This window comes from Tachysurus vachellii, chromosome 18, assembly GCF_030014155.1.
Source record: "Tachysurus vachellii isolate PV-2020 chromosome 18, HZAU_Pvac_v1, whole genome shotgun sequence".
Taxonomy (NCBI): domain Eukaryota; kingdom Metazoa; phylum Chordata; class Actinopteri; order Siluriformes; family Bagridae; genus Tachysurus; species Tachysurus vachellii.
Genome location: NC_083477.1, coordinates 15,492,265 through 15,517,697, shown reverse-complemented (window position 1 = coordinate 15,517,697; position 25,433 = coordinate 15,492,265). Strand labels below are relative to the sequence as shown.

At 39.5% G+C, this 25,433-nt stretch overlaps 1 protein-coding gene across 1 annotated transcript in view; it reads right to left on the bottom strand.

The window, feature by feature from the left end:
• Window positions 1-1,885: 1,885 nt before the first annotated feature.
• The window catches only part of prkar1b (protein kinase, cAMP-dependent, regulatory, type I, beta), a 49,025-nt gene continuing 25,477 nt past the window's right edge, over window positions 1,886-25,433 (bottom strand). The window contains exons 5-11 of the mRNA XM_060892487.1: window positions 13,776-13,837; window positions 12,618-12,664; window positions 10,562-10,720; window positions 9,870-9,930; window positions 6,866-6,987; window positions 3,530-3,611; window positions 1,886-2,560 (exon numbers count right to left, since the gene is read on the bottom strand). Coding sequence (XP_060748470.1) covers window positions 2,388-2,560; window positions 3,530-3,611; window positions 6,866-6,987; window positions 9,870-9,930; window positions 10,562-10,720; window positions 12,618-12,664; window positions 13,776-13,837 — 706 coding nt within the window. The 3' untranslated portion in view covers window positions 1,886-2,387. The remainder of the gene's footprint in view (window positions 2,561-3,529; window positions 3,612-6,865; window positions 6,988-9,869; window positions 9,931-10,561; window positions 10,721-12,617; window positions 12,665-13,775; window positions 13,838-25,433) is intronic.

Here is a 25,433-nt window from a genome sequence, read left to right as displayed (position 1 = left end):
ACGAGCTTCTTCCCAAAGGCCACCCAAGCCCTCAAAAAACAAAACACCTAGAATTATGTCTCTATAGACTCATTACTCACACATGACACTACTACCTCAGACAGACCCTTTGACACACCATACATTACAGAATGTACACATCACTTTGGAACTCTTTTCACACTTGTCACTTTACATTACTTTGCACATTATCATGTACAGTACATAACATAGATCTAAATTATATATAACATACTCATCCACGTTCCATCCCATTGATTGCAAATTGTACAGATCTGTTTTTACTCTTACTTTTTTGTTATTTATCCTTATTGTATGTTTTATACATAGAGCTATGTTTATTTTTTCTCTTTATTTATTCTTCTTATTGCACCTACATTTTTTATTTTTCATTTTTTATTTTGTATTTACTTCTCACTATAAGGAATAGTCATAAAACACATTTCACTATGTATTCACTATTCACTGTGTATGTTTAGTGAGGTTGGACAATTCCCATGGCCCGTCACTAGATCTGAATATTATTGAGCCACTTTGTGTTGGTTTGGAGGAGTCAGGAAACATTTTCATCTACCAGCATCATGTAGTGACCTGATTTCTGTTCTTCAAGAGGAATGGCTTAAAGTCTATTTAGCCACTGTGCAGGACTATCTGTCCGAAGGCACAGCGATGTTGTATTAGCCACATAAAAATACAAAATAAAAATAAAAATTCTGCGGTCTAAATCCATGTTTAAGTGTTTAATTATAATTGTCCAGCCCTTTCTTTGTGTATTTGTTTTTTGCTAGTTTCTCAGCCTGGTATCAGTACTGTTTCAATGCATCTTAATGTCTTAATACATTTAAGCATTTTAATGTTTTCATAATGTAATCATGTCTGAAAACTGTGATGATAAATGAAATTGAATGTCTGCATAGATTTTATGATTGTAAGCACTCTCCAACTCTTTTCTGTAAATTTAGATCATAGATCATGCCTAACATTGATATGACATGGATGACAGCCTTCCTGCCACAGCCATCAGAGAATATTGTTTCCATGAAAGGGTGTACATGGTCTGCAACAATGCTTAGGTAGTTGATATGTCTCAAAGTAACATCCACATGGATTGTAGGACGCAAGGTTTCCCAGCAGAACATTTCCTCCACCAGCTTTCTTTCTTCCCATAGTGCATCCTGGTTTTCCAGGTGAGCAACACACATGCACCTGGCCATCCACGTTATGATTCATCAGACCAGGCCACCTATTTCTTTGCTCTGTGGTACAGGTATGATGCTCACGTGCCCAATATTGGTGCTTTTGGCAGTGGACAGGGGTCAGCATGGGCACTCTGACTGGTCTGCAGCTATGCAGCCCCTTATGCAACAAACTGCAATGCACTGTGTATTCTTTGAGCTACTGTACAATAGTCTGTTGGTTCAGTCCACACAGGCCAGCCTTTGCTCCCCACATGCATCAATGAGCCTTGGCCACCCATGACCCTGATGCTGGTTCACCACTCTTCCTTTCTTGGACCACTTTTAAAAGATACTGGCCACTGCAGATCAGGAACACCCCAAAAGAGCTGCATTTTCGGAGATGCTTTGACCCAGTTATCTAGCCATCACAATTTGGCCCTTGTGAAACTCGCTCAAATTGTTACACTTGCTTACTTTTGAGGGTTTTTATTTTACATTGAATGGAGCTTGAGCATGAATGGCTTGAGCGTTTCCTCATCTCACGCTGTGTTGTGTTTATGTGGGTGGTACTTCATCCTTCATCTGTTTGTTTATCAAACCCTTAATCAGCATTTCAAAAGATAGAAAAGTCAAAGACAAATCTGTAGATATTCAGAGGTGTGTCTTTATTGACTTTAAAATGTCTCATCAAATTAATGCTATTATACTGTACAACAAAGAACAACAAGAAAAAACATATCTTACTTCAGAACAACACCCTAGAAAACCTAATTTTCATATGTCTATAAAATGAAGGGAATGGTTATGAGATTTATACTTAGCTCCCCTAAATGTTGGGGATTTTCTGAAGAGAATATTACTACTGAATAGCTCAGGATTTAGACAAACACACACAGACCAATTAATTTACACATCATGTGGAGCTTGCTCTTAAAATTGCTCTCTTCACTGAAATTGCATGCAGCAAAATGTAAAATGTACACCTACATACTGATCCACCTCTTCATGGCTCATAATTAATAGGTCCACATGGCACGAGTAGAAGTGAAATAATAAATGCACAAAAAAGCATTAAATAAGGCCTACAGCTTGCAAACCATCATTCAGGCCACATCTTTGTCACATCCAAGTTGTATTTAAAAAGTTAAAGAAGAAAGAAAGAAAGAAAGAAAGAAAGAAAGAAAGCTTGGAGGCCTTGTGAACTGTGCCTCAGACAGTGAGGGAGATGAAGCTGTTGTATCTCTGGATGTTTCTCTTCAAAATTTCGGAGCAAGGCCCTAAAACACGCTCAAAGCGTGGCCTATCCAGCTTCACACACTTCAATGGACCTCTGGCCACCACGGTGGCTGCACGTGGCCTGTTCAAGAGCAGTGCTATCTCGCCTGAGAAAAGAAACACTGAATGAGTAATATTCCTTTTTCCTTTTATAAAATGTCTGATACTGAATGATGATTAACAAAATCTTATATGTGATTTGAGTCTTCTTTATGCCACGAAAACCTCAAACCAGTGCAAGAGCATTCTGGACAGGCATGAACTTTATAAGACCTCTGAAGGTGCCTTGTTGTATCTGGCACCAAGATGTTATTCATTAAACGTGTTACTCCCACAGATCTCTTTAACAACAAATGCAGTTTTCACAAATGAAATTCAGGACTCTAAGAGTAGATATTCAAAGCATTGTTCTTATCTGCAAAGTGTCATTGTGGGTACTGGTTTTCATTCCAATAAAGCAGGAGCCACACCTGATTCCACCTGTTTAATCAGTCGATCTTGGCTTCACAAGTGCTTCTGCTATTTTAAAATGAAAACCTACACCCATACAGCTCTTTCAGAAAAAGGTTGGGCACCCGTCCTTAAAAATAATCCTTTTGTTAACAGTGAATAGTTGGTCAACTAGAAACATCTGTAAAACACATCTTGCAATATTTCTGATTAGATGAAAAATAGGTGGGCTTTATTCTCTAAATTGTTCAAAATCTAGTTAAAAATACAAGGAAATGAAAACTGAAATTCTGATCTAGTGTCCTATATGTATCTCTTGATTTCAGAATTGAATTGCATTTCTAATACTGTAGGGAACTATATAGCAAAAGCAAAAGAATCTCAATTACCCTTCTAATACTTTGCAATAATGAAATAGTATCACTTTCCTTTAAACACTGACTGTCATACCCACGTATGCTTGTTGAACAACATACTAAACATACATACATATGCTTGTTGCACTCTTTGATACTGCAACAGCCACCACTCTTTTAGAAAGGTTGTGTTGGAATGTGACTCTGTGGCCCATGTGTCATGAACCACAAATCTGTTCTGGCCATACTGGTGACTTTTTAGAAACTCACCAAAGTAGTCAGAGGGTCCAAGGCGGCCCACCTCTACATACTCCTCATTGTCAGATCTTCGCTGCAGGACAGATGCTGTCCCCTACGGAAAGTGGGAGACAGAAAAAGAGAGAGGTGCATTTTAAAGTTTAGACTTTTTATACAGACAAAGAAAATGTCACACCCTAATTATCAAATATGAATAATTATCATTAATTATCATCTTTTACTGTATCAGTGAGAAATACATATATGCTACAGTATATGCTGAAAATGTCTAATATTCTATATAATAATAACACACAGATACACTGTAGCTGCTGCAAGAATATGCTAAATCTAAAACCAAATATTTTTCCATATATACACAACCAGATATAGACAACCAGATATAAAGAAGCCTTAGTTGAAACTTTATATTAATCAATACAGTTTTTAGCTGATGTCTGCACAGTTAATACATACAGACATACACTGTCCATGTCTTTTCATTGTTCATAAAGGCTTCTTCGAATTCTTTTAATTGTAAGTTAAAGCTACTGTACATGATGTTTTGGAAATTTAACCTTGGTGGAAGAATGGTATTGTAGCAAAGTGTTGGAGGAATATTTTGCAATATGGGTTGTATTGTGCTGTACTGTTACATACCACCACAGATCTCATGGTTATGTGTTGCCAGATTATAGGCTGTGTGTGGAGATAATGTGCACTATGTAAACACAAATAAAGAAGTAATGTATATATAGTAAAGAATATGGTTCGGGATGTCATTAAAACTATATTGTGTACATGAGTCTGAGTGCCCCAGTTACTGGTTTCCTGCTCAAGAAAAAACCTCTCACTAAACTTTGATACCATTAGTTGGCTCTCAGTCTGACAGCTAATTAAGTAGCACTGTCCCAATACTTTATTAGTGCTATGCTAACGTAGTAAACAGCACCAATCCTGTCAAGTGGGAGGATATATTAGGCAACAAGTACACAATCAGTTGTCAAAGTTGATGTGTTAGAAGCATAAGAAGCAGAATCGCTTTGACAAGAACTAAATTGTGATGGCTAGACAACCGGGTCAGAGCATGAGAAATGCAGGAGGTTTTATAGAATGTCCCAGTGGATACTACCTACAAATACTGTCCACTGAAGGGCAACCGGTGAACCGGTTAGATGGTCATGGGTGCCCAAGAATCAATGATGGACATGGCCAAACCAGTCACAGAGCCCAGGCTGACCCTTGCTCACCAGAGAAAGCACCTAGAATGGGCATATGTGCATTGGAACTGGACCTGAATCATGAGTTCTTTTACAGCATGTGGACAGCTCCTTGCAACTTACAGGACTTAATCAACCTACTGCTAAAGTCTTGGCCCAAATACCACAGCACACCTTCAGGAGTCTTGTGGAATTTGCATTAAAAATTTGCAATATTTGCATTAAATGTTGGCAACAGATGCACTGAGCAGAGTGTATTAATCTGCTGCTAGGCCATACCTACAGAAATAAACAACCAAATCCATAAGGATGCCAAATCTCAGTGCCTATTTGGGACAGATGATCTGCTCATGGAAGAATACACCAGGGCATCAAAGTCTCAGAAGGTTGTCTGGCTTTTTCAGATAATATGTTAATATTATAATTTTGCACTGGAAATGAGGTCCACTCTTTCAAACTGTCCACTCTTCAGAGACAGTTGGACTTCCCTCAATTCTAGTTGGTTGCAGTGTTTTGAGGTTGAGTTGCACTTTGACACGTAGCAGATGTCTGAGAGTGTGGTGTGTCCCCCTGCCTAAAGGTAGTGTTTGCACCTAGCCCTGCACATGCTTCACTATTTCATAATCCCTGTCTCGGGTGTGTCTGTGTTCTGTAGCTACACTGGAGACTGTGGGCATGAACACAAATCCACCCCACACCACCATTATGGTAGACCAATTAATTAAGCATCTTTTGGATACAAGCCTCTAGCAGCAGGCAGTGACCCATGAGCTGGAAGAAAACCTACACGTAGCCACTACAGAACTAGTGGCTCTTAAGAAGCTCTATTTTCATTGCCAGTTCCTTCACCCTGACACCTGCCAAGATGCCCATAACCTTCTCTGAAAGATTAGCAATGATGTCAGCGATGAGAACATCAAGCATTCTTCCAGACCTTCTAACAGATCGCCACACAGGGAGAATGGCTGATGAAGTGGACTTTGCACTCTACTATGCACTCTACCTACTATGCCGACTAACAGGGTGGGACCTATCAGCTACCACCTGCAAAAGATTATATTATAATTATATATTATAACATACATAAGTCAAATCAATTTCTTAAAAAAATGGATTGAGCCACAATGGTGTCTGCATTTGCTCCAGTCCCCTCATCATCATAGACACTGTATGACTAACAAGCTGGGCCAGAATTTGAATTTGCTAAATCAACATGCATTTGACATGGATATTGCAATGCTGTGAGCACAATTCTGGTACTCAGTTTCATTTGTTAAGATGTACACCGTGTTTAAGTGGTATACTTTCACAAAGGTGTTTTCTTTTGTGTGTTTGTGTATGCAATTTTGAATTTTTAGGAAAACCCTGCAGATCATTCATATGGACTACAAGTGAGGTTTCTACACCTGCTCACTGGGGATTGCCAGAGGAATGGCTGCTCTAATTTTACATCCTCTTCTATGAGCAAGGCTCCAGAAATATTTTATTACATAAGACGATTGAGGAAACACACAAATTAAAAGAGATGCTTATCTGTAGTACTACTCACATAATAATTTACATAATGAAGTAAATAAATAAGTAAATAACAATTTAATGTTACTCACAATGAGTCCCTTTACCAAACCATGGCATAGTGCTAAACTTTCAAGTAACATATTAAAAATGTTTCAAAATATGTGTCTGAGAAGTGAGAGACAGACTGATATAGGATGAAGAATAACACCAGACTTTTAGACAAAGTTTTAGTGTTGTAGTGTATTTACAGTGTGTAAGGCTTTGAGGTGACAGGAAAATGTGCAACCATGGTAGCATTCATTAAGGAAGCAAGTGATGACTCTTTTAATTCTTATTGAACAATATGAAAATTAAAAAATGTTTTTAATACTACACAAAATAGAAGAAAATGGAGGCAAGCAACATTAAGATATGAAAACGATATCACAAAAACAAAAATTGTGCTTTACATTAAAAAGTATGTTATATCCTCAAATATACATTTTAAAAGAAAACAGTGATCACATCACAAGATCAGTCATGAATCTCAAGCTGTCTGCTCAGAAAAGGTAACAAATAACAAATAAAAGGCAAAAATAAAGTACAATTCTATAAGGGCAATATGATCTGCTTAATTGAGATACACACACACCTCTGTGATGATGAAGAAGTCATCCCCTGGTTCTCCTTGTACCACAATTTTTTCACCATCTTCAAACTGTACAGGCTCCAAAGCATCAGCCACTGTCAGTCTTTCCCACTTCTCTAGAGATTCTAAAATAGTGCATGAAAAAAACATGAGAAAGATATACTCTTTTTAAACTTCTAGAACTTTAAATTAAATCAATTTTAATGCTACATTGCTCTCTGTAATAAATAATATAATTTATTGGAATTAAGTGGTGTGGATATTGTGGTGAGCTGCAATGTTATAGTGGTGAGCTACAATGTTTGCTAAAAGTCACACAGGTGAAATTTTACATTTATTTTAAATATGCATTTTTTTCTTTGTCTTCAGCTTTCGGAATTGACCTTTATGACCTCTATAAGCTATGAAAGCTAGTTAAAAAGGATCAAAGTACACGTGACAGGGTGACAGAAAAGGGACTTCTGTGGGTTGTGATTGTGATTTACTGGTATTTAACAGATAATGTGTTTATTATTTGGGGACAGGATGCACAGTTTATCAGACTAGGCAAACGATGTAATAACTGTGCAGATGCTTAATAGCTTCAGGCATAATGTGATCCCAGTGAACAAAGAATGGATGTGTGTGTGTGTGTGTGTGTGTGTGTGTGTGTGTGTGTGTGTGTGTGTGTGTGTGTGTGTGTGTGTGTGTTTGGACTCTTGAATACTAGAGGGTCTACAATGAGTAACCTCATGTTTTTTTAATAACCTCAACAGTAAATTGTCTGTTCAAATTCAGTTAATTGTTAATTCAGATAACTAGTGAGACAGCTCTATTTTAGTAATGACTACTGATGTCTTTGTGAGACTTTGAATAAATAGTGGTAAAGAAAGGCTACATTACTTAACATACACATGTGGACAGAATTGTTGGTACCATTCGATTAAAGAAAGAAAACCCACAGAAGTTACTGAAATAACCTGAAACTGAGTAATAATAATAATAATAATAATAATAATAATAATAATAATAAATAAAAATATACTGAAAATTGACACTGCTTTTGAATTGTGGTACAACAGAAGCATTTAAAAAAATAAACTATTGAAACTGGCCTCTTAATATTATATTGGAAACATTTTGAGGCAATCACTGCAATCAAGTGATTTCTGTAACTCTCAATAAGACTTCTGCACCTGTCAAACCGGTTTTTGGCCCACTCTGAGCAAACTGCTTCAGCTGTCTCAGGTTTGAAGGGTGAATTCTCCAGACTGCATATTTCAACTCTTTCCACAGATGTTCAGTAGGCCAGGGGTCATAGAAGACCACTTCAGAAAAGTCCAATGTTTTGTTCTTAGCCATTCTTGGATGTTTTTAAACCCAAGGTTGAACTTGTCTCTAGTTTCAAGTTCCTGGGTATCCAAATCTCAGAGGACCTGTCCTGGACCACTAACACCTCCAGCCGGGTCAAGAAAGCTCACCAGCACCTGTTCTTCTTGAGGACACTGAAGAGCCATCAACTGTCTTCAGCCATCCTGGTGAACATTTTTCACTGTGCGATTAAGAGCATCCTGACCAGCTGTGTCACAATCTGGCACGGGAACTGCACAGCCGCAGACCGCAAGGCAATGCAACGGGTGGTAAAAATCACCCTGAGGAAGAACTTTACTTCCAGCCATCGAGAATGTCCAAAGGAAATGCTGTCATTGTTGAGCTCGTCTGTTTGCTTACTGAACTCTGTCTCCTTACTGAACTCCCCCCAAAAACCCCCACCCCCCAACCCTTCCAACGTCTGTATATTATGTCGATAACACCTGTATATTTGTATATATAATATATAACACCATGTATATCATGTGTATAACACCCAGCCTGTATATCTTGTACATAGCATATTCATCTGTATACTATCCTGTTCATACTGTAAATACTGTACTCAAAATGTAAATACGGTACATCTTACTCTTGCTGCTTATTGCACTTCTGATTAGATGACATACTAAATTTTGTTGCTTTGTACTTGAACATGTGTAATGACAATAAAGCTGAATCTAATCTAATCTTTTAGCTGTGTGTTTTTCGTCATAATACTGTTGGAGGACCCATGACCTGTGACTGAGACCAAGCTTTTGGACACAGCACATTTTGCTCCAGAGTACCTTGATAGTCTTCAGATTTCATTGTACTCTGCACAGATTCAAGACACCCTGTGCCAGGTGCAGCATAGCAGCCCCAGAGCATAACTGAACCTCCTCATGTTTCACAGTTGGAACAGCGTTCTTTTATTTGTATGCTTAATTTTTGCATATGTGAACATTTGCATCTGTTACTTGTCAAAAAGCTTTGTGGATTGTCAGCATGCATTTTGGCACATTCCAGTCTCCCTTTTTTATGATTTGCTTTCAACAGTGGAGTCCGTCTCAGTCATCTTTCATTAAGTCCACTTTGGCTCTAACAGTGAAGGATAATGCGATCTCTGATGTAAATTGACCTTGCAGTACACCTCTAATCTCACCTGGGTTACCATTCACAACATCCACTTCTGAACAATATCTGGAACTGTAGCTATAAGAACATCAAGCTGCTTGGAGGTGGTCTTATAGCCTTTATCTTTAACATGCTTGTCTATACTGTAAGTTTCCTTCTAAGCTCCTGAGACAACTTTCTCCTTAGCTTTCTGTTGTCCATGTTTAGCATGTGCACACCATGATACAGGACACACTTTACTTGTCCCCATGGTCAAATGATCATTTCTATTTTTGTCCAGGTCAGTTTCATTAGTTTGTTTTTGAAATGTTTGTGCTGAATCATAATTTAAATTTTCAAAATTGTCAGTAAATTTGTATTTATTATTACTTTTGTCAGTTTCACGTTATTTTAGTGACCATTGTGGGTTTTTCTTTTTTTTAATAAAAGGGTACCATCTAATTTGCATAGTTTATTTTTAATTTTATTATTTTTTTCAGATATTACTGGGTGAAAATGGTCCTACATAATTGAATGTGTGTTTCTCATGAGCACTGCTCACCAAGGATTGACACCTTACTCAGGAACTCTTCATACATCTTCCTCTTTCTCAGTGTACTGCCCTGGAGAGAGAAGAGCCACTGATTATATCTGTTGGTCATTAGATTTGATTAGTTTGGTGGACATCAAGTGGCCTAAAATTAAAAAATAATGGTATTTTAATAAAAGCGAAGGAATTTTAGGAATTTTAGTCCCTCAAGCTATTTATATACTGACAGGAGAACTAGTATTAAAAATTATTCAACATTCAGACAATGTGCAATATGATAATATTTATAAATCAAACTAAAACAGTACAGAATACCTAAGGTGATAGATACCAAACTTGATACACTTGGATAGTCAGCCAGAATTTGCATGGTTTATGTAATGGTTGATGTGGCCTTTGGGCTGTATTTTACATTTCGTGTTTTTTTTAATTATTGTTTCACTCATCTTTCAAGTAGCAAATAAAAAAGAATCCTAATTAACAGGTAATCCTGTTTTATAAGGTGCAATGAAATTAGATTATACAGAAATGCCTATTTGTAAAAACAATACACTTAATCCAGCCTTCCTCAGTGTTTGGTTATGATTGCCTGAGAATGAAATATTTGATTTACTTTAAGAGTGACCTAGGCCATTTGAGTGTTCCATTAAGTAGAGAAAAATTTCCCTAGATTTGAAATGTACTATGTGTGTGTTATGATGTACCATAAGAATACGCCGGTAGCTGTCACGGTCTATACCCCAAAGCTTGAGATCAGTCTTAGCCTTAACAGTGGCAGCACGTGGAGTTCCATATATCAGAGCTAGCTCCCCAAAACTGCCACCTTCTCCAATACTGGTCACCCATTCACCATTCACATATACCTGGTGAAAAACAAAGTATTATAAAAATACCAATAAAAACAAAAAACAAAAATATATTATTTTTTTTATTGTCAAGTGATTTATTTGCAACTGTTTTCCCCACTAACAACTTTACATTTAAGAGTTTTTTTTAAATAAAGCACAACGGATAATTTTGTTTCAAATGCGTTTCAAATGCATCATGTATAAAAATTTAGTCTGAGACGGGGCGGTTCTAGGCCTTTTTTAGGGTGGCTTCAGCCCCCCTGTCTGTGATCTCAGCCACCCTAAAACTAAAAGTATAATTTTTATTTTCATAAATAAACAATAAAAATAACGTTAAAATGCAGGACATGTCGATAGGAAAGAAAATTATTTATCAGTTTGATCCAAGAGCTATTTTTTTACTTTGATTTTACGCACGTGCGTTGTAGTCTTTCAAAAGTGAGTCATCAGCTGTCTGCTTTATTTGAACGGAGAAGCTCAGGCACACACAGCGTGCACACGCAGTCAGAGCTGGAGGCAATCTATAACGTTAATCAGCTTGGTCTGAGATCAAATAGCTGGTCTGGTCTGAGATCAAATAGCTTTATATGACTTATACTTACTACTTATCTTCTCAGCCTGATGTGCTCTTTAATGTCTTATTTGAAGATAGATTTAAGATTTCTAGAGTACAATATCACTTTAATGTGTGTACTTCTTCTGTAGTAAATAAAATGTTACGAATACCTATGTTAGTATTAGCTGGTCAAAATTCAATAACTGTGTGTACAGTATATGGGTATAGATGTAACTGTCTGTGTGCTTATGTTTCAAACTACACACACTTACAAGAATGTACACACACACACACAGTCTACACACAGTCGCTCTTTCTATCAGGACCAGTTCAAGTTGATGCATGACACAGTTTTGACTTTATGAGTTGGGGATTAAAAGAAGCAAAGCTTCTTCCATATATACTGTAGGGCTTCCATAGACTTGTATTTCTTCAGGAGCACTGTAGACTCTGCTTAAGACTCAGTATTGACTAATTTATTAACAGTAAACTAATTATGTTAACATAATTAACTAATAGGAAGAAGTAGATCTAAGGAAGAACTACTCATTCATTCCTGGTAAGTTACTAGATAGTTGCTTAAAGGTTGTACAATATCTACAATAATGTAGTTTCTTACAAGTGTGTGATGTGGTATGCAGAAACCTTTAGAAGTTGCATGCTAAGCTAGATACTAAACTAAATTAGCTAACTTAATTCCTGTTTGTGTGTTAGTGTGTGTTCCTGGTTGTGGTGTTAACTTGCCTGAGTCTGTGAACACAAATGCTTCCCATTTTTTTATTAGACAATAGAACCATAAAGCCCCAGTTACCTGGTCCCTCATTGCCAGACTTTTCCATCTACCAGTGCAGGGTCAATGCTAAGGCCACCATAAAGTTTTTACTCTGCTTCTGTTCTTAGCCCAGCCCTGCCTCACCTACATGTGAATCACAAACATGCCTTATTATCTCATGTCCTATATAATTGATCTGAAATCGAGCCCCGCCTTGACAGATACACTAGTCACACACACTCTGCTGCTTCTGTCTTTGCTTAAGCTTACCTATGACTCATGGGCAGAGTGTCTACATTGCACTCTGCTGACCTGAGTCTAAGTGTTGGCCTTGACAGTTGCATCAAATAATACTACGTCCCACCCATGTCTGCTTCAATGTATCCTTCTATAAATTCAAGTTTAACCATCTGGCTCTATGTCTGTGTTCAGCACTTGGGTCCAAGCTCTCATTGGTAATAACAGGCTCTTTTTCAATACTGATCACACAGTACATATGTTTAAAAACAGTGACCCAGAACAGGGATGACAATAAACATTCAAATGTCTATGTTTAACTGAGCTCCAGTGAATTGTTAACTTACATCAACTTCTCCTTGGTCAATTACGTAAAAGTTGTCCCCTTCATCACCTGAGACAGAAAGAAAGAGAGACAATTACAGAGAGATGATGGGAGAAATATGATAAGCACATAGAGGCAGAATGCATGGCACCCTTTAAGAGAATGCTCTGTTTATCATATGACATACCAAGATTTTGTTCATGTTTGCTAGTTTTGGTTCTGACCCAAGTTGGCCTTGATTTGTGGTTCTATCATGTAAATTGATAACATATGTGTACATTGCCTCACCCATGGCCTGTTTCTGAATTTTTCTTTGATATTGTGATTTAGATTTGTTTGCATTTAACAGAAATTGTTCTTAATAAACACAATGACCTAACTGTCACTTTCTCTGCTGCTTGACAGTATACTTGCAACTGGCAACAGGCAATTGTGGCTCAAGGCCGAATATTTGGAAAGCAACAACAACACAATGAATACCAAAATCATGTAGCTGCCTCTGCACTGCGATAGACTAGCACCAAGATGGTGATGACCTATCCTTTGGCTCCTTCTCCCAATGCTCACCTTGAAAAATACACAGATAACCCCACTCAGTGTTGGGATCCCACTCCCATGTATTCATCCAAATGTATTTCTCCAAACAAGTTTATGAACAACGTAAGGTGGCTCGATTCATCAATCCCAGGGAAAATGAGGATGCGATATGTTGCGATATGTCCTGGATTATGTGAAACTATACATAATGCACATCTAAAATATCACATGCATTTTTATTAGTATAAAGAAAGCAAATTCTGGAGTTGCCTGCAAGATTTAGAACTATCACAGGTACTTTCATAATCAGTGATCATTTCTGGACTTCATAGTACATGTTTCATAGAAATGAATAAGCATTTTCATAAATATCATTAGTTCATTCTGTTGAATGCTCACACCCTCTGTATCTTTTCTACTTAAAATCCAGTTATTCTCTTCAATACATTCCCATTCATCTCTCTCGTTTTCACCCTCTTCTTTGTCTATTTCTGTCTTTTATCACCTTTGTCTTTCATACTATCAATCCCTGTTACAAAGAAAATATATAAAAACACCAAATTCACACTTTAGGTTTTATTCTGATTGATATGGAAGTCTGAGATGAAAACACCTAGGTATGTGTAACATTTTTTCTACACACCTTGTTGAATGACTGTTTCTCCAGCAATGTGTGTAACCGGGAACATGGCATCAAATATGTCACTGAAAAAGAGAAAAATACAGCCATTAGTGATCTCCCTACTGTATATCTAGATGCCCCACCCATACACCCCCCCCCCCCCAATACACACAAACACATCTCAGAATGACACACCAAATAATCACACAGAGAGATTTTAACACACAACTATGCACAACATACATTTAACAAAAACACAAGGATTTTCCCGTTTAAACCTAAACATCTGGAAAAACACACACACATAGACACACACACAAACACACACAATTTAAGTTGTAGTAATAATTAATTTTGAAATAATAGTTAATAATTAATTCTGAAGTTGTAGTAAATATAGTTAAGTATAATTATCTCAAATATACATATTCCATCCACTATATTAAGGACACCTGTAATAGGACACCTCTAATCAGCCAATCATTTGGCAGCAGTGCAATGTAAAACTTATATAACTTACTGCAGATACAGTCAGCAACTAGGTGATATTCACAGAAAATATTAGGATTAAGTAAAGACGTGATCTCTGCGACACTGTGACATGCATCAGAATGCACTCCTCACACAACTGCTGACAGGATGCTGAATGAAAAGTCCTGCTTTACTGTTTTGAAGAGCATGTAACAGATGGGAAGGGTGTACAAATATGATGTTCAGGAGGTTCCTGCCACAGTGATCAGGAACCATACTGGGTCAGAAACCATACAGGTAAGAGGTCAATATTAATTTGACTGGTCCCTGAACTGCTTGTGTCCATGAATCTAGGGAGAAGCTGGCCAGGGTTCCCTGCATATAAACCCTCCCCAAAAAAGGACCATTTGATGTTGAAAATGATGGAGGCATCTCTGTCAGAATCCGAACCTGATAACGACATCTGTAATTTCCAAACCTACATTCATGAAATGTACACAGTCCTCAAAAAGGAGGGATAATTAAACTGCTGCTTACAGTACAACAGCCAAGTAATTGACCTAGCACACAAACATGTTAGCCTGTTTAAGAAATTGACTTAACCTGTACGAGTTATTGTAGCCATCTGTCAACAAAAAGCTATGGGACATGATCACGTACTGTAGACAAGTAGCCTGCGTTGACAATGTTGTTATCCACTCCAACATGTGAGCACCACCTCAGGGAAGACCTGTACTGTACCTTTTACGTTACAGTGCTTATTGTATGTTATGCCCATGTACTATTGTCTGTGAAATTCAGATTTTTGAAATACTCAAACCAGTCCATCTGGCACAAACAAACATGCCATGATTAAGTTACAGAGATCACATTTTCCCCATTCTGATGTTTTATATGAACTTTAAAGATTTTTACCTGCATTAGAATGAGTATATGCATTGTGCTGCTGTCACTTGATTGATTGACTGATTTGATAACTTTACAGTATACAAGTTTACGTGTACAGGTAGATCTGAAAATAATTCTAATGATTTACCACAGAAGGTGTCTCATTGTAGGAAACTTATTATGAAATATAAATTGTTGAATAGAAAATTGAAACATAGACACTGGAAAGTTGATAATGTATTTTTTCACATTTGTATTTATTATATCAGTATTATAACATAAGAAAACCGTCTGGCGCCTCAGGAGCAGGAAGCAGTCCCCTGCACACATTGTTTACAGTGGGAGTGGGAATCTGCTGACTTTGGGGACATCCTCGGACGGTGGAAGGAGTACTTTGAGGATCTCCTCAACCACACCGACATGTCTTCCACTGAGGAAGTAGAGGCCGAGGGCTCAGTTGTGGACTCGTCGATCCCCCCAAGCTGAGGTCACTGAGGTAGTTGAGAAGCTCCTCGGTGGCAAGGCACCGGGGGTGGATGAGATCCGCCCTGAGTACCACAAGTCTCTGAATGTTGTGGGGCTGTCTGGGTTAACCAGAGGGACCACCACCCCAGTCTGCCAGTCCAGAGGCACTGTCCCCAGCCGCCACGCGATGTTGTAGAGGCGTGTCCCCAGCCGCCACGCGATGTTGACACGCCTCTACAACATCGCGTGGCGGCTGGGGACAGTGCCTCTGGACTGGCAGACTGGGGTGGTGGTCCCTCTGGTTAACCCTCTGAGGTCTGAGGGTATTTTTAGGGCCTGGAGAAGCTCTGTCATACCCTGACATTTGTGCCTGACATTTTTTTCAGTTGCTTATAAAAACATAAATGGCTAAAGTCTAATATTACTGTAAGCAGCACAAACTGGACTACAATAATATGTGAGCAGCATGTATGTACATGATTGTGTTTTTGAGAAAACAATGTTTATGTGTGGTTAGTGAAGAATGAAACATTTTAAATCACTTGAATAAGGCCATAAACACATACAGAACATTGGTTCACAGGACTTTTGAGAACTGGATCTTGTAGCCTAGAGTTTTTGCTTCAAAATTATGTGAAAATCATCTTGTTTACTCACTCACAGAAAACAATATATTGATTTAAATTTTCTAAGACATTTTTTGTTTGTAAAGGACATATGCGAGTAGGCGTCAACTATCATGAATATTAGTGTGATTCACACCTGAGAAGACAAAGGCCCGCATAATGAGCTGCATAATGAGCCTTTCAGGCAAGTGTGTGACTGAGAGAGGAGTTACAAGAAAGAATGTGAGGACAAAATAAATGTGAATATTTTTTGTTTGTAGTTTATTTAGAATATTTAACTATCACAAAAAATCACTTTATAAGTTAGTAATAACACAGAAGACACAATCAGGGCAAAACTGTGCAACAAAAAAAAGTGTCAACAGGAAGAGTGCAAGGTAAAAAAGGGTGTAAGGTTTGTAGAAGCCCACTAACCTACTCTGTCACATAGTACCCAGAATTGAACAATTATACATCTTTGTGCCACTCTAGGAAACAGTTCCTTTTCAGCTGAACACACAAGTGAACATCACATGCCTGGCATTTCCAAGGAGTGTCCAGCCTCTTACCATGCTTTGCTTTGCTTAGCAAAGCACACAGGTCCGGATTTCATGTACTGAGTCATTCCTGTGTCTCGGGGGCGTGTACGTGATTACCTGAATCACCTCAGTTCAGTTGCATATGAACAGCGCGCTCAGAGGGAGGCAGGAACACATTAGCTATACTGTAATTAGGCGAAACAGGAGAAACCGGACCACTCCACTTTCTTACGGATTACATAAAAATAGATTATTTGTTTTTGACTTAAATTTGTTTATTTAAAAGTAGACATTTCAAGCTTTCTATGCATATATTTATCTTGTCTTTGAGTCAAGTATTCGCTGAGATTCGGGTTGTTTTATTTATGTGTCTGTGAAGAGTGGTGACTGAGATCAAGATGGCAGAGAACGCACTCTGTTTATTTTCTTTATTCTACAAAAGCACAGTGTTTTGTTGTTATTATGTGTGTATACAAATAAAAATAGACCCTTTACAGATTCGATTGATGTATTGCTCGTCTGTATGATCGAAACTGAAAGTGTAATTTAAGTTCTTTCGGCCTTAACAGGAGATTATGCCACAAAACGCGTATACGCGTTCATCGACTCCAGAGGGTTAAGTGGGACCGGAGGGTGTGTTCCAACAACAGGGGGATCACACTCCTCAGCCTCCACGGAAAGGTCTATGCCAGGGTACTGGAGAGGAGAATTCGGCCGATAGTCGAACCTCGGATTCAGGAGGAACAATGCGGTTTTCCTCCCGGGCCTGGAACACTGGACCATCTCTATACCCTCACCAGGTTGCTGGAGGGTTCATGGGAGTTTGCCCAACCAGTCCACTTGTGCTTTGTGGATCTGGAGAAGGCATTCGACTGTGTCCCTCGTGGTGATCTGTGGGGGGTGCTCTGGGAGTATGGGGTCCGGGGCCCTCTGCTAAGGGCTGTCCGGTCCGTATATGACCGGAGCAGGAGTTTGGTTCGCATTGCCGGCAGCAAGTCAGACTTGTTCCCGGGGAATGTTGGACTCCGGCAAGACTGCCCTTTGTCACCGGTCCTATTCATTATTTATATGGACAGGATTTCTAGGCGCAGTTGGGGGCCGGAGGGAGTCCGGTTTGGGGACCACAGGATTTCGTTTCTGCTTTTTGCAGATGATGTTGTCCTGTTGGCTTCATCAAATCAGGACCTTCAGCGTGCACTGGGACGGTTTGCAGCTGAGTGTGAAGCGGCGGGGATGAGAATCAGCACCTCCAAGTCCGAGGCCATGGTTCTCAGCCGGAAAAGGATGGCTTGTCCCCTTCAGGTTGGTGGAGAGCTCCTGCCTCAAGTGGAGGAGTTTAAGTATCTTGGGGTCTTGTTCACGAGTGAGGGATGGAGCGGGAGATCGACAGGCGGATCAGTGTATCCTCTGCAGTGATGCGGTCGATATACCAGTCTGTTTTGGTGAAGAGCTAAGCTGCAAGGCGAAGCTCTCTATTTACCAGTCGATCTACGTTCCTACCCTCACCTATGGTCATGAGCTTTGGGTCATGACCGAAAGGACAAGATCCCGGATACAGGCAGCCGAAATGAGTTTCCTCCATAGGGTGGCTGGGCGCTCCCTTAGAGATAGGGTGAGGAGCTCGGTCACTCGGGAGGAGCTCAGAGTAGAGCCGCTGCTCCTCCACATTGAGAGGAGTCAGCTAAGGTGGCTCGGGCATCTGTTCCCTGGGGAGGTGTTCCGGGCATGTCCAACCGAGAGGAGGCTCCGGGGAAGACCTAGGACACGCTGTGTCTATGACTATGTCTCTCGGCTGGGTTGGGAACGCCTCGGTATTCCCCCGGAAGAGCTGGAGGAAGTGTCGGGGGAGAGGGAAGTCTGGGTGTCCCTGCTTAGACTGCTGTCCCCGCGACCCGGCCCCAGATAAGTGGTAGAAGATGGATGGATGGATGGATGGATGGATGTAACATAAGAAAATAAAATATTGTTGAACACCACTGAGTAGAGGATCAGGTCAAACACCTATGTGAGACGAATTTTTTTATTCATTTAACAAAATCATATTAACAGGTGGGGGCACGGTGGCTTAGTGGTTAGCATGTTCGCCTCACACCTCCAGGGTTGGGGGTTCGATTCCTTCCTCCGCCTTGTGTGTGTGGAGTTTGCATGTTCTCCCCGTGCCTCGGGGGTTTCCTCCGGGTACTCCGGTTTCCTCCCCTGGTCCAAAGACATGCATGGTAGGTTGATTGGCATCTCTGGAAAATTGTCCGTAGTGTGTGATTGCGTGAGTGAATGAGAGTGTGTGTGCGCCCTGCGATGGGTTGGAACTCCTTCCAGGGTGTATCCTGCCTTGATGCCCGATGACGCCAGAGATAGGCACAGGCTCCCCGTGACCCGATGTAGTTCGGATAAGCGGTAGAAAATGAATGAATGAATATTAACAGGTAGTAGTCCTTCCAACATTCTTGTAACCTTCCCTCTTCTTTTGTTACTATGTGAAAATGTGGGAGAATCTTTAAATCGCAGTGCTGCAATGTCTGAGCATGTGTGGTGTTTGTGTGTTATTCTTAGCAGTATGCTGCTCAGACATCACAATAGGGTTAGGTTAAAAGAACATGTGAGCTTATTTTGTGTTTGTGAATGCTAGATGGTAACAAGACCTTTCCGGAAACAGATAATACAACTGTTTTTTTTTTTGTCTTTCTTCTTTCTCTCTACCCCACTATGGAATAATATAGAAATAGAAATCATATAAAGTGAAAGCAGAATAAAAAATATAAAATTTGACAACATTGATCTTATAAAGGGAATACAACTAGTCTTAGGTGTGTCATTTTAGTTATCACCACTCTAAAAGAACATCATCAAACAATTTCATCTCTGTGCCGTCTTAAGCACAGATGCTATATACCACCACTTCCTGATTTTGGCTTAGCATGTGTGTTATGACCTTCAGTCTAGTGTTTTATTTCTGTGCTGCCCTCGGGTGTTTCTTGTACCTGTTATGTGTTTCAGGAAGGCGGTTCCGGAGTTAATAGGAGGAAGGCTCCGATTGGTTGTCATCTCCACCTGTTCCAGATAAAAGGACTGCCTGGATCCCTGATTAGCCCTGCTTGGCTTTTTGCTCTTTGCTCATTGCTCTTTGCCTTTCGTGAAATTGTGGTTGCTTAGTAAGAGAGGTGTTTGTGTAAGAGGTGTTTGTGTAAGATTGTTCTGTTTATTCTGTTTGTCCTCCCCTGAAGCCTAAAATCATTGTCAACCCTTGAATAAAAGATTGTGAATTGTAACATCTCTGTATAAAGACATTCTTTTACCCATTCTGTTGCGACTGACCACTAGACGGTCGTAACATTGTGATACACCACCATCTGCACCCTTGGCCTGGCAACTTAAAAAGGTGTAACATATTCCAGTGACTAATAAGAGTGTTCTAAACAGAGGATGCAAATACACTGCAATAAGTTGTAATGGATAGTCAGCACTTTCCTCCCTTTATACCATTTGAGACCATCTGAGACCACTGATGTAGTCTTTGAGATGCATATGTCCATGGAAACTAGATACCATATATCTAGGATATATTATTGTCTTGGAGACTTTATGACTACCCTAACATCATCCATATGCCATAGGCAATTGTTACTATAGATTCCTATATCATCTAACTATTTAAGCATTATGGGACAAAGAATATTTTTACTTCTATCCCTATCATTTTGCTCAATTCATTCTAAACCACTATTTTGTATTTAGGCAAGTCATATTGCTGGCTGCAAAGATCTACCAGAGGTGCAAATAGTAGAAAAATGTGCAATGGAACAAGTGTAGATAAATATTTCAGTATATGTACGACAATAAGTAAAGTTATGACAGGTAGTATGTGCAAAAGAATAGTATGTTAAAATAGGAATATGTGCCAGTTGTATTGACAAAGTGCAATATGTTTAAAAAATATATATTTATACATGTTGTGCAAATGTGTGCATTATAGGCATTGTATGCACTAGAGTAACCAAGAAATATACAGTGCATGTACAGATAATATACATAAATGGATGTAAACTAGTGTATTGTAATGAGTCTGTCTGCTGTCTTGCCCTGCTTTTAATTGTTTGCTCCGCCCACTCGTTTGTTACCATGGACACTCATTGAACTCATTCATTCCCTCTCGTTTGTCATAGTTACTCATTGTCTCTGCTTTGTCACTGGTTCCTGTCTGATATATATTCTCTGTTTGTTCACTTCCCTGTTGCTAGTCCTTGTATGTGTTTCTGTTTCCTGTTAGCCCGGTGTTCTGCCTAGTCTTGCCTGCCTGTCTGTTTTCCTGTTTCTTGTTTTGATTATTAAATGTTTGACTGCATTTGGATCCTCACTCGCCTTTGCCTCATCGTGACAGGTATGCTAATATATGTACAGTTATATTCAATTATAATTTGTAGAAAAAGATGTCACAGAATGTACAAGGTGAAGCAGAAATTTAATGATTAAGTATAAGTGAGACATCAGGGTCCTAACAGTCCTAGTGTAGAGTTCACTAGGGGAAGGAGTCATTGATGATATTGTGTACTCTGTGCAAAAAATCTTCTGTGGTGAAGATACTCAATGGCAGGAAGTTGTGTGCCAATGGTGCGTTGAGCAATTTTCACAATGTAGAGTTGCCGTACCACACTGTGAAGAAATTTGTGAGGATGCATACAGCAGAAAAATTGGTCAGAATCTCAGGGGATAGATGAGCTTTTTTGAGTCTTCTCAGGAAGTACAGTAAAGACATTGTTGTGCCTTACTAACAAGAGTTGAAATGTTATGATGCCAAGACAGATCCTCCGAGATGTAGATGCCCAGGAAATTAAAGCTGGAGACATGCTCTATTTCAGTCCTGTTGATGTAGATAGAAGTGTTTCTTTTTCTATTAGATTTCAGAAAGTCTACAACAAGCTTTTTTGTCTTTGTGGCATTGAGGGTGAATTTGTTAACTGAACACCATGCCGACAGGTTTTGGATTTCCTCTCTGTATGCCGATTCATCTGACCAACTGCATTGGTATCATCTGCATACTTGATAAAGATGTAGAGTTATGCAGACACAGTAATGGTGAACAGGGAGTAGAGCAATGGGGTCTGCATGCAATTTTGTGGGACCCTTGTGTTCAATATGAGGGTTGAGGACATGTGATTGCCCAACTTAACAGACTATGGTCTATTAGTTAGGAATTCCATAATCCATCTGCACATAGATGGGCAGATACCTAGGACTCTGAGCTTAGTGATTAGTTTAGTGGGGACAACTGTGTTAAATGCAGAGCTGAAATCAATGAACAGCATCCTTATGTATGTATTTTTATTGTCCAGGTGAGTGGAGCTCGATACAGAGCAGTGGAAATAGCATCCTCCGTTGACCTGTTTGAATAGTGCATTTACATTTACATTTACAGCATTTAGCAGACGCCCTTATACAGAGCAACTTTCATCAATAGTAGGTGAACTGGTGTGGGTCCAGTGTAGGTGGAAGGCCTGTTGTGGCCCTCTCTTTCTCCACATTATGCTCACGGGTTTGCAGTGTGACCGCTTTTGATGCTCACAAGTTTGCAGTTTTGCATCGGTCAGCTTTGTGCTCAGGTCTTCATCAGTGTACATTTGAAGACTTCAGCAGGGATGAATTAGTATTAAGTCTGTAATGACCTTAGAAATTACCCTGACCTATTAGTTCATCAGAAGCTCTTGGTTGCACAATTTCCCTAGCCAATGAACTGTTTTACAAATAAAAGTATTTGCACCAAATGAGGATGGGTTAACTTTTAAGCCTTGTTGCGTTCAAGGTGTCTTCCTCATATCATCTCAGGGAGATTTTCATTGCCACCATATCTGCAGGCTTGCTCATTAGATGCAGATATTAGAGACAGAGTTTAGAGATAAATAGTAATTTCATTTTAATCTTCTCAATTATTCTGTTTCTATGTTTCAGGAGCTCAGACAGTTATTTTCCAGAACACCAGAAGGGGGTGTTAGCTGGTGGAAATATGGGACAGGAAAGGGTGCCCACACTATTTTTTCTATGTGGGCAACCTTTCCTGTCCCATGTTTCCACCAGTTAACCTCTCTGTGTACTCTTTCCCCTAATATCATACTTTTGAGGGATTTTCACATTCATGTGTAAAGTAGTGAGTGTACAGCTTGTACAACATTGTAAATTTGCTGTCCCCCAGTAATGTCTAAACTGCAGGCCACAAAAGTGAGTACAGTACACCACTAAGTGAAAATGTCCAAACTGGGCCCAATTAGCCATTTTCTCTCCCTGGTGTCATGTGACTCATTAGTGTTACAAGGTCTCAGGTGTGAATGGGGAGTAGGTGTGTTAAATTCGGTTTTATCACTCTCACGCTCTCATACTGGTCACTGGAAGTTCAACATGGCACCTCATGGAAAAGAACTCTCTAAGGATCTACAAAAAATAATTGTTGCTCTACATAAAGATGGTGTAGGCTATAAGAAGATTGGCAAGATCTTGAAACTGAGCTGCAGCACGGTGGTCAAGACCATACAGCAACATAACAGAACAGGTTTCACAATCAGAACAGACCTTGCCATAGTGGGCCAAAGAAGTTGAGTGCACGTGGTCAGCGTCATATCCAGAGCTTGTATTTGGGAAAAAGACTTATGAGTGCTGCCAGCATTGCTGCAGAGGTTGAAGGGGTGGGGGTCAGCCTGTTAGTACTCAGACCATACGCCGCACATTGCATCAAATTTGTCTGCATGGCTGTTGTCCCAGAAAGAAGCATCTTCTAAAGATGATGCAGAAGTAAGCCCACAAACAGTTTGCTGAAGACATTGGAAATATTGGAACCATGACCTGTGGTCTGATGAGACCAAGATAAACTTATTTGGCTCAGATGGTGTCAAGCATGTGTGGCGGCAACGAGGTGAGGATTACAAAGACAAGTGTGTCTTGCCTACAGTCAACCATGGTGGTGGGAGTGTCATGGTCTGGAGCTGCATGAGTGCTGCCGGCACTGGGGAGCTACAGTTCATTGATGGAACCATGAATGCCAACATGTACTGTGACATACTGAAGCAGAACATGATCCCCTCCCTTCGGAGACTGGGCTGCAGTATTCCAACATGATAACGACCCCACAACCTGTGGGTAAAGGTGATGGACTGGTCAAGCAGGTCTCCAGGCCTAAACTCTATTGAGCATCTGTGAGGCAAACTCAAATGGAAAGTGAAGGAACACAAGGTCTCTAACATCCACCAGCTCCATGATGTTGTCATGGAGGAGTGGTAGAGGACTCCAGTGGCAACCTGTAATGCTGTGGTGAACTCCTTGCCCAAGAGGGTTAAGGCAGTGCTGGAAAATAATGGTGGCCACACAAAATATTGACACTTGGCAAAATATGGGCCCAATATGGACATTTTCACATGGGGTGTACTCAGTTTTGTGGCCAGCAATTTAGACATTAATGGCTATGTGTTGAGTTATTTTGAGGGGACAGCAAATGTACACTGTTATACAAGCTGTACACTCACTACTTTACATTGTAGCAAAGTTTTATTTCTTCAGTGTTGTCACATGAAAAGATATAATAAAATATTTACAAAAATGTGAGGTGTGTACTCACTGTGAGATACTCTATGTTCACAAGGGACCTTATACAGTATCTTGCCTAGATAGTTTTGGATTCCCCAACACTCAAAAAGACACACTCTGGACCTTGCTTGTTGCTCTAATATTATGCCACTGTACTGTGCTGCAACTGAGTTACCTATCTCAGACCACAAATTTGTGTCCTTTTCTGTTAATATTCCATTTTCTAAATCCTCTCAGCAATGTACCATGTCCTTCAGAAATTTAAAAAAACATCAATCCTCTCATCTCCAACGCTGAAATCAGTAATCTCCTCTGCCCTGATCATTTAGCCACTTATAATGATCTTAGAACTCTGAGTTACATAACCTCTTGGACAGTTTTGCACCTTTAAAATCCGGCACGGTCACTTTTACCCACTCTGCACCTTGGTATACACCTGAGTTCCGTCAGATCAAAGCCAGGGGCCGCCGTCTGGAGCATCTTTCTAAAAGAACTGGGCTAACTGTACACAAACATGCATAATGAAAATATCAATCTGTATAAGGATGCTCTGACTACAGCTAGATCTGTTCACTACAATAAACTAATTAAGTCTGTTGAAGGTGGCACAATCCTTATTTTTCACAATTAACAATATTCTAAAATCATCAGATACATTTCCACATCACCTGTATTGCACTGTCAATGTAATGCTTAAATGACTTTATTCAGTGACAAAATTAATAATATTCATCAACAGTTAGCTTCTCCATCTAATATCTCTTACAGCCACTTTCACAGTGTGCCTGTTTCTCCTCTCACTGTTTTCTTTTCCTTTAGGCTTCCCAATGAATCTGAAATCTTTAAATCTTGTCCGTAAATCTAAATCCTCCACATGTCAGCATGATCCTTTACCATCTCACCTGGTAAAAGGCTGTCTACCTGGCCTCTCGTCTCTTATCACTCACATTATTTACCTCTCTCTCAATTCTGGCCTTGTTCCATCTTCTATTAAAACAGCTGCAATAACTCTAATTCTTAATATTGAATTCTTAATATCATAATTCTTTATGATACGGTTCCTCACACTATCGTATTAACCCGTTTAGCTGCTATCAGCATTACTGGTAAACTTTTGGCTTATTTCACTTTATACTCAGTTTGTTCAA